General features: G+C 36.6%; 1 protein-coding gene across 1 annotated transcript in view; it reads right to left on the bottom strand.

Annotated features, from left to right (window-relative positions):
* PREP (prolyl endopeptidase) overlaps positions 1–15,387 on the bottom strand; it is an 87,690-nt gene that overhangs the window by 35,536 nt on the left and 36,767 nt on the right. Inside the window, exons 8-10 of the mRNA XM_054629421.2 lie at positions 13,799–13,990; positions 5,174–5,371; positions 1,556–1,659 (exon numbers count right to left, since the gene is read on the bottom strand). Of these exons, the coding sequence (XP_054485396.2) occupies positions 1,556–1,659; positions 5,174–5,371; positions 13,799–13,990 (494 nt within the window). The remainder of the gene's footprint in view (positions 1–1,555; positions 1,660–5,173; positions 5,372–13,798; positions 13,991–15,387) is intronic.

Below are 15,387 nucleotides of genomic sequence, written 5' to 3'. Positions count from 1 at the left end.
GCCTAGCAGTGAATCTCTGCCAGTGCTTTACAAAGTGAAGGTTTCCAAGGGCATACCAACAGCATGCTTCCTCCTTGAAATGATTTGTAGTACTGTTCTACTTTACCTTAATTTAGCATGCTATTGATTTAAGTGTAAAATGAGATTTTATTTTTCCAGACATTTATTATATAAAATTTGATTTACTAGAAGAATACCTTATTTCTAATTTACAGCAACCTCTTCTATACCCTTTTTAATTACATGGGTATCCGTGTTTCATTATTATCCTTCTGGGTTGGATGGCAGCATCACAATTGTACCAAGTTCTTTCCTAAGAGAATGCAGTTTTCTTTTTCTGATCCAGCTCACTCTGCCCTAAAGTTATCCTGAGGAAGACCCTTAATGAATTTGAGTGAAGCAGCAAAAATGCATTCTCTGTGAGAACATTTCAGCAAATTGTTCTCTACCACACTCTTATTTCTGTCTGGAGATGCAGAGACAAACAGATGGGGCTGTTTACAACCACCTCATGTACACATACTACTGCCTTTACGCTTTTAGAAAATGTGCCTTGGCATGTGTCAAAATTAAAAATAACATATTAAAAGAAGTATCTAATCTATTTTCAAAGACTCCAAGCCATGCTGTCACATGGCATTATGTTGCTTACCTTCTACACAATTTCACCTTTTTGCAGGCTAAGCTTATTTAAGTTCCACTTTTGGCAAGAGACTTTGTTATGCCTTTGTCTATAGAAAGAAAAAGCCTCTATTCCATTCTTACTCTTAGTCAAAAGATGGAAGCATCCTACATATAAAAAAATGAATCCACCCTCCTATATTTATTCTATAAATTGCAGGTCTTAAATATGCTAAGCATCCCAATATAATGACTGTTTTTCTAGACCCCTAATGATTTCAGTTGAGTCACTATCCCTGGATGTTTTTAAAAGACAAACAGATGGGCACTTAGTGACACATTTAATGATGGACTTGGCAATATTAGGTTTATGGTTGGATTTGCTCTTAAAAGGTCCTTTTCAACCTAAATAATTCTATGATTTCAACGAATTTCCATGAACTCTCTCTACAAGTTCCACACCTGTCTTAAAAGTCCTGACCAGGGCATAGTACTTTATCAGGGTCTTACCAAAGCTGTGTTTAGTAAAAAGATTATTTACTACTTAAAATATGTATTTTGTATAATCTTTTTAGTAACAATACTTGTTATGAGGTCAAACAGTTGTCTATGAAGAACCCTGTATTCTCCTGAACCTGTTCCATATAATCTGTAGCTAACACTGTTTTCCACTGAAGTAATTTCTCTTAACTTTATAAACCTTAAATTTAGCTAATTCTTATACACCTTTATTATGTGTAATAGGCACCCCCAAAGGAGTCTCCACGCTACCACACTGAGATACTTGTCTGAGCCTTTAGAGCATCTACAGTGGTATCCAGTTCAAAACCAAAGCATAGCTCTAAAGGAAGCCTCCTCTCCAATAGCTAAGTCCAGTTGTCTTGAGCTCTTGCATAGGTGATTAGAGCAAGACAGCAGAGTTCATGCTTATTACCTGAATTGTCTGGTAAACTGAAGGATCAAATCCTTTAACAGTCACTTCTCGGAAAACTCTTGGCTCCAGTTCCTCTTTGGTGAGATCACAGTGATATATAATACCTAAAATACAGAATACAATGCAAACTTGTCAGTTCAGTATACATCCATCATTAAAAAGATGCCAGTTTAGGCACTGTGATGGAGTCATGAAAGGGAAAGGTAACTCAGCAGCGTGAAAATCAGTAGTTTTGGACACATTTTTTCATTTATTATAGAATTTAACACTTACATATATGCATTTCATCTAGGGAGGGTGCAAAGGCTTTCTGTGCAGAAAGAGTAATTCTCACCACTCACACAAAGCTGGGGGGGCTTAAGTAAAATAGGGGAAAAAACCATTCACATCAAGTTAGAAAGGACTTATTAAGAACAATAATGTTAGAAGAAAGAAATGTAAAATCAAATTTAAAATATATCAAGAATTTCACTCAGGTCAACGATTTTCTCCTTATGGTAAAATATTTGAAATTAAAATTCAAATTTTAATTTGAAATGGCCCAGATAACAGAAAGAGCTAAACATCCACTTGAAATTGTGGCAGACTAGCACAGGTTACCTATGGAACTGAACAAAATCTGGTCTTGAGTAGCTTTTCTTACATCTTGATTCTGCAAGTTTGAAGAAAACTTCACTTGAGTTGTATGTATGATTTCCAAAGGATTGTGCCCAGGAGAAAACTTGTCTATAAATAGTATAGAACTTCTAGGTTGCAGCAGAGGCCAAATCACAGGGAATGCAGCTATCTAGACACTACACAGATGTGTAATTAACCAAGAATAATTTTGCATTTAAACTATAAAACAGATTTCCTGTCATTCAACCCTCGTAACATTTGAGTATGTGTCATACAACATGACCATCATGTTTGCACACTGGTTAACATACTAAAAAATCCTAATATTCATGCCTGTACTACAGATACATGTGATACATAAACTAACTTGAGTGTTAATTATTCTTTGTTTTTCTCCTTTACAACAAGCTGGTCCCTGCAAAATTTGGAACATATATGAGGGAAAATAAGACTAAAATGTGTGGCAGTAAGCACTGTACTGGGATCCTCAATGCAATAAAATCAACCAAGGTGGACAGGACTTGATTGAAATCCTGATTGAAATCCTGTATTGTGTGTATTATAGATACATTCAGGAAATAGAAGTAATTACTACAGAGATTTTAACTATAAAATTCATACAGACTAAAGCATAAAATAATGAGGAAACTTGTTTGATACCAAGGAATTGCCTCCTTAAATTAGTCTGATAGACTGGAAAATCAGGAAGATAGATATTGGTAAACAAATGCAGATGTAAACAAACATTTCTAGCAATTGATAAAGCCTTTTCCTATAACAGTGAATTACCAGGGGACTAAAGTAGGACTACCCTAGTTTGCTGGGATTTTTTTTTATTTATCACAAAATGACATAGCAAACCTAATCAGGTTGATAGGTCCAAACCAGCATTAAGGCAGCATTTCCCTTAAAGATCAGGATCCAGAAAATCATGTGGAAGTGCCCTCCAGGCAGCAACAGCAGAGCAGCTGTTTGACACACAGGCAGCTGCCCAAGCTGGACAATGTACTGGCAAACACTGCACACAGAGCAGGCAGAATTCCCACATCTTTGCAAACCACATGATGAAGAATAAGCAGTCACAGACTGCATTTCCAGAGCAAATCAACCTAATGTTACACTAACATGCAATTCAACCCCTGCTACTGCATCTCTTGTTCTGTTGTATTTTTAGTGTCACAGCAGTTAATATAAAAAAACCATTATAGTATTTTTAACTATTTTGCTGGGTACTAAATAAATGTAAAATGCCAGTGGTCACCTAAGCATCAGACCAGACTGGACAGCAGGGATAGCCAAATTTTTCAGGGAATAACAGAAATTATTTTATGGTGTGAGCATATATGGGTTTAGAACTCCTTTACTCATTATTTCATATGTATGGTTATTATTACTTTTGTTGTAGGTATTAAACAAGAGTATGTTAATTTGTTTCTCATTTGAAAAAAAAAGAATAGTCCAACCTAATACAGGTGCAAATTATATTGATAGTAAAGTAGGAATATTTAGGTTAACCAAGGATCAGCCCCATACCTTTTGTATGATTATTCCACTGATGAGGTGAAGAGAGGTTGCACACAAACTAAAATAAACCTACCTAAAAATTACCTCTCTGATCTGCTTTTCTCATTCTTTCCTTACCCTCATACGTCTACCCACATTTCTCACCTCCCCTTTTTCTTCCAGATTCCAGGTCACCCTGCCCCAGTTAAGAGAGCTATGCTATAGTGAATTCTTTGTAGATGCTAAGGAAATCAATGAAAAGGAGAAAAATAATCTGCCTAAGCAACCAGCAGGCAGTGAGAGCAGCTATTGGTGGCCAGCTGGAAAGCCACAGGCTAAAACAGGTCTGGGCTCTTCCCCTATAAGTTTTTAGCAGCTGCAGAGACTCTACTGGACCAACTGAGACGAGTGGTGCAGGCCTGGAAAACTGGCAACTTCTGGCCCACAATTTGGGCAACTCAACTATGAACCATCAAGCTGGACAAAGTTAGAGATAAATGCAAGAGTGTCCACAAGCTACTCTCCAGCTGCAATGGCTGCAACAATCTGCATGTTGTTTAAAAGAGGAACTGAAAATAGATCATATTTCTGTTTATGTAAACAGTAAGACAATAGGCAATTCATACACTTCTTATCTGCTACAATCGAAACCTAATTTTGATAATTTGACATAATCCTTTCTAGCAAAACCAGCAAACTTATCTGAAGTATTTTACAGCCATTTTGCAATGTAATGCTGCTGTGCTCTAACTGAAACAAGCAAAAACATAGGTCAGATGCTATAAGCACATTTATGATACAAAACCTTGGAAGGAGATAAAGATGCTGAAACCTATCTGCCCTTTCATATTTGAATCCCATCTTGTACTAGGTATTGATTGTTTGGGCCATAAAGAAAGAAAAAAAAGAGTGAACAGTAAATATATTTTCTTGTCATGTACTAGATTGACAATTGTGTAGAAACTCCCTTCCTATGCAAAATCCTAGAATATTTACTGTTTTGCCACACCTGTATTATGTAATGCTTTGATAGCTCCAGCTTTGCAGGACTGTACAAAGATGATTCCTACAGCAATCCAACAACACCAAATACTGTAAGGACAGATAGTAAGGATGCTCAAATAAGGCTATGCATAAATGAATCATAAAACTATCAGAAACAATTTCTGTGACTTTTATTAATGTCCGTTAAAATTGTGATTAAAAATCACATTAAACACATTAACATTTATCTTTTACTGAGGTATTCACCTTCTGTCTTGGTGTATGAAGCAAGAACTGTGAGAATGCTACAATTTTATCTCCAGTACACATCAGTCTTTAGTCTTAATGAAGGTGTCTCAAATATTAGCAGGCATATTATTTAGGCTTGATGAATCAAAGACTGATACATTTTTATGTGCACAGTCATGGCTAATATGGGTGGAAACTACAAAAAAATGAGAAAGACACTGTTCTCGGGGAAAGGAACAATAACATGAGACAAAAAAATCTTACCTGGAGATAAAAAGGAAGTAAACTGGTAGAATATTTCAGTGTCCTTCTTTTGGCCACTATATCCCACAATACTACCAACTTCTAGGGGAAAAGTCTTGAGATGTGCACCAGTGGCTAGGTCATGAAGCTGCAGGATATTCTTCACATCATGCAGGTAGCACAAAACCAGGAAATTGGACTTCACACAAGCAACCCATTCTGCAGAGCACGGAAAAGAAAAACAAAGCCACAGAAAATACAATTTAAAAAAGTAAGAAAGAAAACAATCAGACATACTCTGATCCTATGCATTTAGCATACCTAAATGCATGCAGCAAAATTTCTGACACACACTGCCTTTAACTTTTAAATCTTTGTAAATGAACCCAAAGTAAAGTCTGACATTCTCTGGAAATGCATTAACCATGCTGCTTAAAGTTAATTTATGCAGACACAGGAATAAAGAATTGCTTAATCAATATGCTTATGCATTTAGGATATTTATAGATCAATACTGCTCTTAAATATCACAGATTTCAATGCATAACCCAAGCAAAACATTTATCTTTGCCAGCAATACTTATGGAAAGTAATGAAAATCAAAACAATCATTATGATTTATACTCAAACTAAACTCATAAGGAAAAAAGACATGATCCTGTATTGCACATTGAGGTATAGAACCTAGATGTTACTATTGCTCTTGGTTCTATTGCTGAAGTAATCAGGAGACTATTCTTGCAAGCAAGCCCTACTGGGTGTAAGAAAAGGGTTATTCTGGAGTGATATTCTCATCATGCCATTAAAAAAAGCCCAGGTGCTTATTCAAACATAGCAACTAATGTTGCTAAACAGCATTCTTGAGACTGTAAGGTAACAGGAGCAGGATGCAGCACAGTGAATTCAATCCTGAAGGATCCAGGACCAAATCCCTCTGCAGAGGTTCATTGCCTTCATGTCTCTCCTGGCAGTCCTAGTTCCAGTCCCACTGTGTCTGTGCAGCTGTGCAGGAATGAGAGCTTCTGCTCCACAGAACTTTTCCCATCCTGAATCTGTTCCTTGGAATAACCACTAGACATATGTGAACCTTTATTTCATGGCATGCCAATTTTTCAATTGGACTAAAAACGAATTAAAATAAAATATCTGGTCTGTCATTTCTAAAAATCTCTGTGGTTCTGACTATCTCACTTCAATCTCCATCTCTATAGCTCATAAAGTGTAGAAACTCTTTGGAGCTCCAGTTCATCCATGATCTATAATGTAACATACTCTTTCCTGTCTCCTGTGTCATTGGCTTTAGATCTCTAGTGACAGGTCTATTTATTTACTCTTACAGACAGGAGAAAGATTAAAACGTCTTAATCTTGCTCAATATTTCTGCCATTTAAGAAATTATTTTGCAACAAAAGTATTTTAATTTCTCATTAATTCACAAATTGAATACAAGCAAGACAAAATACAAGCAAAGTTAAAAATCAAAGAAAGTATCCTGAAGGAGGTAATGTGGGACATTTTTATTTTAGATGAGGAGGTGATTCTTATTCTCTTCCAAGTATATATACACAACTTCTTCTCTGACAATGCAGACTGGAAATCTAAATCATGGGCAAAATACCAGTGTTGGAAAATGGCTTTTTTTATCTGCTGGAAGCAAAGAATTAGGAGAGGAACCAAATGAGGAAGAAAATTTAGATAGGACAGACAGAGGTACACTGTAATGCCAAAGTAGCACTGTGAGATGGAGAGTTTAATGCAACAACATTGGAGGAAAAAATATTAGAGCATAAGCATGGAATTTCAGTTTTATGCCATTTTATGTTATTCACATCTTAACAGTTTTTTCTAGTTTCCTCAATGTCCTATAAAACCAAATAATTTGAATTCAAAGAGCTGTAAAGAAGACAGTCTTATAAATGCATCTTTGCATATTCAAATTCCACAATAAAAGTTCCAAGTTGTATGTTGTGCCCCTTCCATTAAGGGTAACAAGTTTTTGGAACTGAAGGTCAAAACTCGTTATTCTGAAAGCATCATTTATGCTTTCATATAGAGTTCAGGTCTCTCATGAACCCCTAGAGCTCAAAGACTTTCAAATCCTTTTAGCTTGTTTCTGAAGGACCACTGAAATGTAATACTTGTCTTTCTAGACGTGTGAAATGATGTTTCATAAATACCTAAATAAAGCTTTACTACTCCCCTCTTCCCAACTGCCACCATTCATATTTTTTTTTTACCCTCAAACTTTCCAACACCCTCATGAGCTTCTAGTCTAAATTTGGGAATTTTCTAACCAAAGCTCCAGAGAGAACACTAACTGAAATTTTAGCCATGACCTGAAATAATAAGGTACAGCATAATATAACACTGTTTATAAATTAGTAATAGATGTGTAATTTTAGCTCTAGGGTGGCTAAAATTTCTGAAGTGAGGCTGGAGAACATAATAAACATTGCAAGTTAATAGTTCTATTCAATTACATATTTTGAAATAGAGAATCACTCTTGGCTGTATACACAAAGAGAATATGTAGTAATTTAAAATATTTTTCACACAGTCACCGCACAAATTTTCCGACATTTTTACGTGGTTTATGAAATTCATACAAAATATGAATTTAAAAGTTAGCATTCCAACAGCAACACACCTTTTTTGCATGCAGAATTATTGTCTCTGCAATGAGTACATCCCATGAACTCCACTAATATTCTTTACTAGATCAACTTCAAATGTATATAATATATAGATTTGCCTCAAGAAAAATATTTAAGATATTTTTATTTTAAAATTATGTTGTGGTGATGCTTTAATTCCTCACTAATTATTTGATTAAACAATTCAGTTTAATGGATTTTTTCTTTAAGAGCTGATGTTAATTATTACTTTGACTTATATATGTATGAAGAGGTATTACTCTTTTTATTAGAAAGATTCAATTGCTCAGGAGAAAGGCTGCTGGCTTATGTGGGGATTTCTGTTACTAAGGAACTTGCCTAGGAAGCAGCAATATCAACTCTCCATCACCTCTTTGGTTTACAAATTAGATGCTCTCAGGTGGAGATAACAGATGAGAAGCCAATGCAAAATGTTTTTAAAACATTCCATGAAATTTAGGAACACAGCTTCTGAGTACAGTACCTGTATTATAACTGGGTTTGGTGCATTGCTAACTGCCTCCAAAACTTACAGTAATGGCAGCTACAAAGAAATGCAAAAATCAAAATAGAGCAAAACATTGAACCAGACTTGAAATACCAGAAGTAAAAGAAGACACTAAGAACCAACACTTATATACACAGCAAGCTAAAACAATGCTGAATTATTAACAAGAGCTATTTTTTGACTGCAAGCTTTAAGTTGAGTCTCTGTTATTCCCATGCTCAGCACTGAGAACCACAGATACTGTTGGGTGCATTGCATTAGCAGCCAACGTTTTGGTTTTGCTCATGCAGTGCAGGATGCATCCTGCATGCCTCTGTATTTCCTAGAAACTTTTAAGACTGTGTGATTTCAAATCTCCTGTCTAAGCCTGACACCATTGCTGTAGGCACCCTTTACAGACAAATGGGGAGAAGAAATAAGCACCTTTAGAGTGCAAATGAACCATTTATTTTGGATACCCCATTCTGGGATACTGTGAATTGCTTGCTGAGCACTTTCATATACACAAGTGATGGTTTTTAAAAACCTAACTATCCAAAACCTCTCCAATGTATAGGCCAATTTATGTTCAGTTACTACCAATGAACAGAGCAGTTACTCTCTCGGATACACCTAAATTTATCAACCTACCAACTTCCAACATCCATCAGGCATAGGATTTATATTTCTACACAATAAACACTAAGAGGTTGCCTTCTCCAACCTGAGCATCTTGCTTCAGGCATCAGAGAGAGATGAACACACTTGGAGGCAGTCCTAAGTAGTGAAAGCAGGTGTGAAGAGTTATCCTTGGTACTGGCCAGTTCTCTCTGAAGAGTACAGTGACCACTTTGGTGAGGATAATATGTTACATACAATTCTTCAATAGCTAAATTTGAGCTAGAGGAGATATAATTCTTAACAAGGCCTAGAAAACTGAGTCAACTTGTCGAGAACTTCTAGTTCAACCTTCCAGAAATTCATATACTGCTACTTTCCAAAAACTCTTTTTAAAATTTTGACAGCTGTCACTAATCACAAAGCCCCTAGCTGCAATGCTGCTATGAACAATTTTTTGAAACAGTTTCAGTGAAAAAAAGGGGTTGAATCCTCACACTAAACATCTGTGCCACTAACCTTAGTGACTTAAAACAGTTTTGACCTTTCCTTTCTGCAGCACTACTATGGCATGTTAAGTGTCTGAATGTACAAACATGCTTTGACAGATGCAGGCCGAAATGCTGATGGAGAACACCCCACACTAGAGGAGCCAAGCAGCCACAGAGCTCCAGCAGGAATTGCTGAGTTACTCGATAAGGCTGTGCTATGTGTCCACTCAACACATATATTGTTGAGTGAGAATAATGAATGTATTGCAATGGATGCCAAATCTGTAGCTGCAAGACAGACCTGGAATGTCATGGTGGTTTTTTTGGTCATCACAGACAGTGACCATAAACTTCAGTGTCTCTGCAGATTAACAGGTACCAATGCTGACCTCAACTACAATGACCTGTAACCATTACTCAAGGCTACTTACAATTAAACTTGCAGGTAAAGCATGAGCAATTTACAGAATAGAACATGAATAATTCTGAAATGTGTAGGTAAATGTTGACAAGCCCTCACAATATAAAGCATGTATCTTCTCATTGAGACCCCATCCTCAGTGGCAGCCTGCTATGTTAAAGTTAATGGGAAAGCTTCAACCAATTTCGACAAGTCAAGGCTTTCGTGCTCCTCCCAGACTTTCCCTCCTGGCTTCACTATGGTACTACAACACAAATTTCAGCTGCAGTAACTCCCCTCCCCATCTCCCACACATTTATGAATTAGTTAGCAGGTTAAATGTATAAAGAAAAATACTATTTTCCACTTGGGAATTGTAGCTGAGGCAAGGGAAGCATTTTACTTGCACTGAGTTTAGGTGTGCAGATGTGTACAAGGTACAGGGAGCACTGCTAGCTTTGCCTCTGCTTGTTAAATGGCCAACTGAGATTCAAGGAACTGTTCAAGATCCTCTCCTCATCTACAACACATTCAGGAATTTGTCTTATTCCTCAGCTCTCCTTACACAGGAGAGCTATTTTGCTTTTCATTGCCAGAGGGAAAGGGCTGGATAGTAACTGCTGCCCTCCAGTTGCCCTGCTCTACCAGTACTGAGCATCCTGGCTGCAATGAGGGGTGCCACAGTTCTCAAAATAAATCATTTAACCTTCTAAACCCAGCAGGTCTATCCTGTGCCTTAGAACTAGGGTTGCAGGTCTGTTACTGTCAGTCTGCATTTATAGTGTCATAGCTGCCTTTCAATTCTTGCAGCTATGTGGTCATTTAAAGCACAAGTTCAATGTCAGATGTGAATCTCTCCTGTGGTTTGATTTCAGACTCCCTGAAAATTAAAACTAACACTTGATAAACAAACTCCAAAGGGAAGGAAATTAGCCTCATCACACTACAATATGCTCTGAGGTGCCCTCTTCAATTTCCTTTTAAAATAGCTGTCATTTATTTCTTCCCTTCAGCTCACAGAGTAGAGATCTAAATTTACCTCATCCCTGTGTAAAATCCCTGCTGACAGTTGTAAAATGAAGTGCATGTACAACTTCACTGCAGCAACATGCTTGATTTTTCCCCTTATTTCCCAAATTATCTCACTTATAAACAGTTCTTGAAAAAGAAAGGGTCAAAGTCAATAGAAAAGTCTGTCTTAAAGAATATGTTGAGGAAACCAAATGACATTCACACCATCATATAGGCATGTGCCTTTATTTCTTGGTTAGATTGTATTAGCTGTAGCATCTTTTTAAGAATACAATAATACTTTGTGGAACATCTCTTTATGCCGGTGATGGACACTGGTAGAGATTCTTAATTCTCAATCATGAATTTATTATTTGTCAATAAATCTATTCCTGTAACTGCAGCTTTCATGAAATTGAATCTAAGTTAAGATGCAGAAATGAACAGGCTATGCCTTCCAGGTAGGTCATACCAGAGCAGGATCCATATATCCCAATAAAACAGATTTGTGACCTAGGGTATCGCTAATTATAATGCTTGTGAAGAAATACTAATACAGCTAAATTACAGCTTGTTAAAGTCACTCCCACACATAAGTAAAAAGCAGTAATACCCATTTACCCTCTGAATCACTGCTGTCTTAGCTTTTGCAGAAGGAGCTTCATTACACTGTCATCTCTTTATCAACCAAATCAAAGTCACTTGACTCCAAGGTTTCCAAGAACGAATTATTAACTGTCATCGCTACAATTATGTCTTCCTTAAGAAAACTTGGAATGATTAAAAGAGCCTGACATGGAGACTGGCTTGCTGGCTGGCTATATCAAGTGAAGGAGTGAAGTTTTTTATTTATTCAGGACTACAACTTCTTGAACATGATAGAACTCCTCTATCTTGATGCTAAGATAAAACATTAATCTGCAAGTGTCGGTAACAAATAAGCAACTGAAGAATTTAAATTTACTTTTCTGTAAGATCTACTATAGATTTATTAAGATCTAGTTAAAACTCAGACTCTTGCATTTGTTACTTTAATCCAATTTCTTTACATATTGCCCCAAAAAGCTATAGAGAGAAGTAGACATATGATTGCCTGTTCTGGCTTCACATTCAACAACAGTAAAAGATAAATGACACACAACATATTCCTGTAAGTCACCCTGATGGTTTTATATGACAGATTATGTTTGCTTTCAACTATTTAAGAGCTGGAATGCCTGTTGGGTTTACAGTCTAAAGGCCAGTGTCCTCAGCAAACCCATTCATCTGAGCTTTCAGCTTTTTTAGTGTAGTTCTTGTTAATTCTGTACTGTCAAGGCTGTCATGTATAAGCCATTAAATGAATGTTGCATGCATTATTTTTTTTTTGTTTGTGCATGAACATGAACTCATCACAACTTTGCCTTTAGAATGAAACCAAAATGGAGTTGAGCCAAATACCACCCTGTAGGAAAGAGCAGATCTGGCATTTATCTTACTGGAAGGAATAGATAATCAGTGCTTACAGAGCCACTGGTCAAAGCTCCTTTGGCTGCCTAGACCACTCTCCATGTAAATCCACACATGGCAACCACATTTCCTGTCAGTCACAGGTTCCTATCCCATTCTGTTTATACACTCACCACATCAATTCTTCAATTTGGTCCCACTTTATAAACTGCTGTCCCTCATAACTTAAGCATAGCTGAACACACTGCCAGTGAATTTGCACATGACCAAAATTAAGACTTGGAAGCAATTTTTCACTTACATCTATTACTAATTCTCTGCTTAGGACTTGAAACATATTTCATTTAAGATGTAGGTTGCTCCTGATTCAAATAGTTTCCAATCTTAAGAAAAGATTTGTGCCTCCCCAAACTCTAATTTGCTACATTTCCATTCACTAAAATTCTCTCAACATTCTAGACCCCAGTTATTTACAATTCTGGATATGTTTAGAATAAACATTTATGTCACACTGGGGACATCTAGTCTGGGGCAGAAATCACACAGGACAGACACACTGTGAACTGCAGAGAGAAATAAAGATTTTTTTAAGTGACAAAAGACTTAAGCTGACTTTGAAATGTAGTAAAATAGGTGTGTCTCAGTGAGGAAAGACAGAAGGTACACTATATGTGCATATGAAATCAGATACACAAAGAGAATTCTACTCATCCTACAAAGCAGCTCTTCAGTGGAAAAGTAGCAAACATGAAGGAATTTGTATAAAAATTGATTAATAAGAAATTCAGAGTATTTTTCAATAACTAATTTGCTAGTCAGATAAATCATAATTATACCTTGTACTGTATGGAGAGCAAACTACATAAATGTACACAAGGTATCTGTCAAAAAACAGCTCAAAGGTGGTTCTGCATTATCTGAAACTAATTCTAAGCTTTCACAGAACTTTCTGCAAAATGATAGGATTAAAAAATACACCTTTATTTTGATTATATCAAAACCAAACATTTATGTTTTGAACTTACTTCTATACTTTAAGAATTCCATGCCCTTACACTTTCCTGAGGCTTTTTTTTTCAAGTATTGTTTACTCCTCTTATTCCAGGAACAAAAGAAATCCTGTCTCAAATTCTGACCAATTCTGTTCAAAGCATGCTGCAGTACTGCCAGATTTGCTCTTTCCCTTCTTTCTGCTTACAAAGTCCCTCTTGTTGTAATCACTGACTATCTAGTAAGCATTTATTTCACTGACATGAAGCAGGAAAATACTTTCCCCTTATTTCCTACAAACACCAAATTAAAACAAGGACATATGAAGCAACTTCACTAGGGCCACACAGGACGTTGGAGAGAGAGAGAGAAAGAGATGTTCTGAATTGCTTGTATCTCAGCAAGTCTTTTAAATTGCAAATCCTAACCAAAGTTTAAACACAGAAAAAAAGCAAGAAGGTCTGTAAAGATCATTCAACAGACTAATTACTGAATTAATTTGGAAAAAGCAGAACCTAATGTCTTTAACTTGACATGAACTCTTACCTAGAACATCTTTTTCATGTTCAGGGACGAGAACTTTCCATTTGGATTCCTCTGGATCACTGAAGTCAATGTTGATTAACCGATAATTTGGAGAGTGGCGGTTTGTCTTGAAAGTGAACACTGTTCCTTCATTGGTCACATACTCGTACTCAGCCTCAAAGTTATCTATCAGCTTCACCCACTGAAGAATTCCTGTCAGATCAAACACAGAATGTCAATTACTCAAACAAAACCTTCCAACAACGGAGGGCAAGGCCTCCCTGACAATTGCTGTGGGCTCTTTCTTGAACAATGGTGGTGACCAGAAGCAGTACAGTTAGGGAAAGGCCAGAATGTGCACCAGGTATTAAGAACTTCCAAAGACTGCTCCAGATCAATAGGCTGCAGTGGAAAAATGCCAGGTCACAGATATGTTAAGATGACTGGTTTGGGGGGATTTCTAGCAAAATACTGACAGAATTATGGCTTATGTTTCACCACTTTCCTAAGGGGCTTCTGGAGAGCTCAGATGTTTGCCAAGCAATGTTCCTACCACAATGGCTGCTGTGAAGCCAATGCCATGGAGCACATCAGGTTCAAGAGAGTTCACAAGTGCCCCCTTCCACAGTCTTAGAATGAAGGGCTGCAGCTGAGTTGAAAGAGTGCACTAAGCTTTCAAGTGCACTTTTATTTTTAACAGCTTTTCTAAAATTACTATTTAATTATAAAGAAATGTTTGGGGATTTTAGTTCCTGCAAAAAATTTACTTTGAATGGAAGTAAATTTTTACTTTGACTTTCCATTCTCCTTAAAAGCCCAGAACTTCCCACAGAATAGAAATGATGCTATTGGAATGAGTACAATAAACTTCAACATGAGGAATTTCTCTTTCAACTCAGGAACAACATTCCTGAAATGCTGTTCTGCAGAAATTTGTCACCATCAAAGGACAACTACATTTAGGAAAAACATCTGGGTTTCTGAAGAAAGAAACTGCCTATCAATCTCTTAGAATACCACACTCACTAAAAGAAGCAGACTTCTCTCAAAAATGAATTGCCTCAGTTTCAGACTGTGGTACAGAGTGGGTAGTATTGACTCAACCTGAAGATGGGATTTTAAGACTCCACTGCTTTTTATTCACATTTTCCTGTTTTGCAATAGGTTGAGAGGCTAGTAGGAAGAAAAAGCAGCAAGGCTAGGTAAGATACGTGATGTACTTGTTATATGTACAACTCAGCTATCATCTGAACTTACTACTGGCAAGCATCATACATTAGCTATGCTGAAAAATCAGAATCCTTATTGACATGTGAAACTAAAGCTCTTATATCTTAAAATAACATTTAGTGCACTGTCTGCTCCTTTCCTAAAGCTACAGGTTGGGTTTTTGCTTTTAAGTATAAACAAATAAACTGTTCATAAATCTGCTTGTGAAACTCTGTAATGCAGTGTTTGTATCAATAAAAAAAGCATTTCAGCTTATTTTATAATATTAAAAACTGAGCAAGGAGATCATAGCCAAGCTGTAATTACTGTAAATTTAAAAAAAGAAAAGAATAATTGAGGAAGCAGTGAGATGACCTAGGTCATTTTAAACCCATTAGATG

This window comes from Agelaius phoeniceus, chromosome 3 (assembly GCF_051311805.1).
Source record: "Agelaius phoeniceus isolate bAgePho1 chromosome 3, bAgePho1.hap1, whole genome shotgun sequence".
Lineage (NCBI taxonomy): Eukaryota > Metazoa > Chordata > Aves > Passeriformes > Icteridae > Agelaius > Agelaius phoeniceus.
This window is presented reverse-complemented; position numbering and strand designations above follow the sequence as displayed.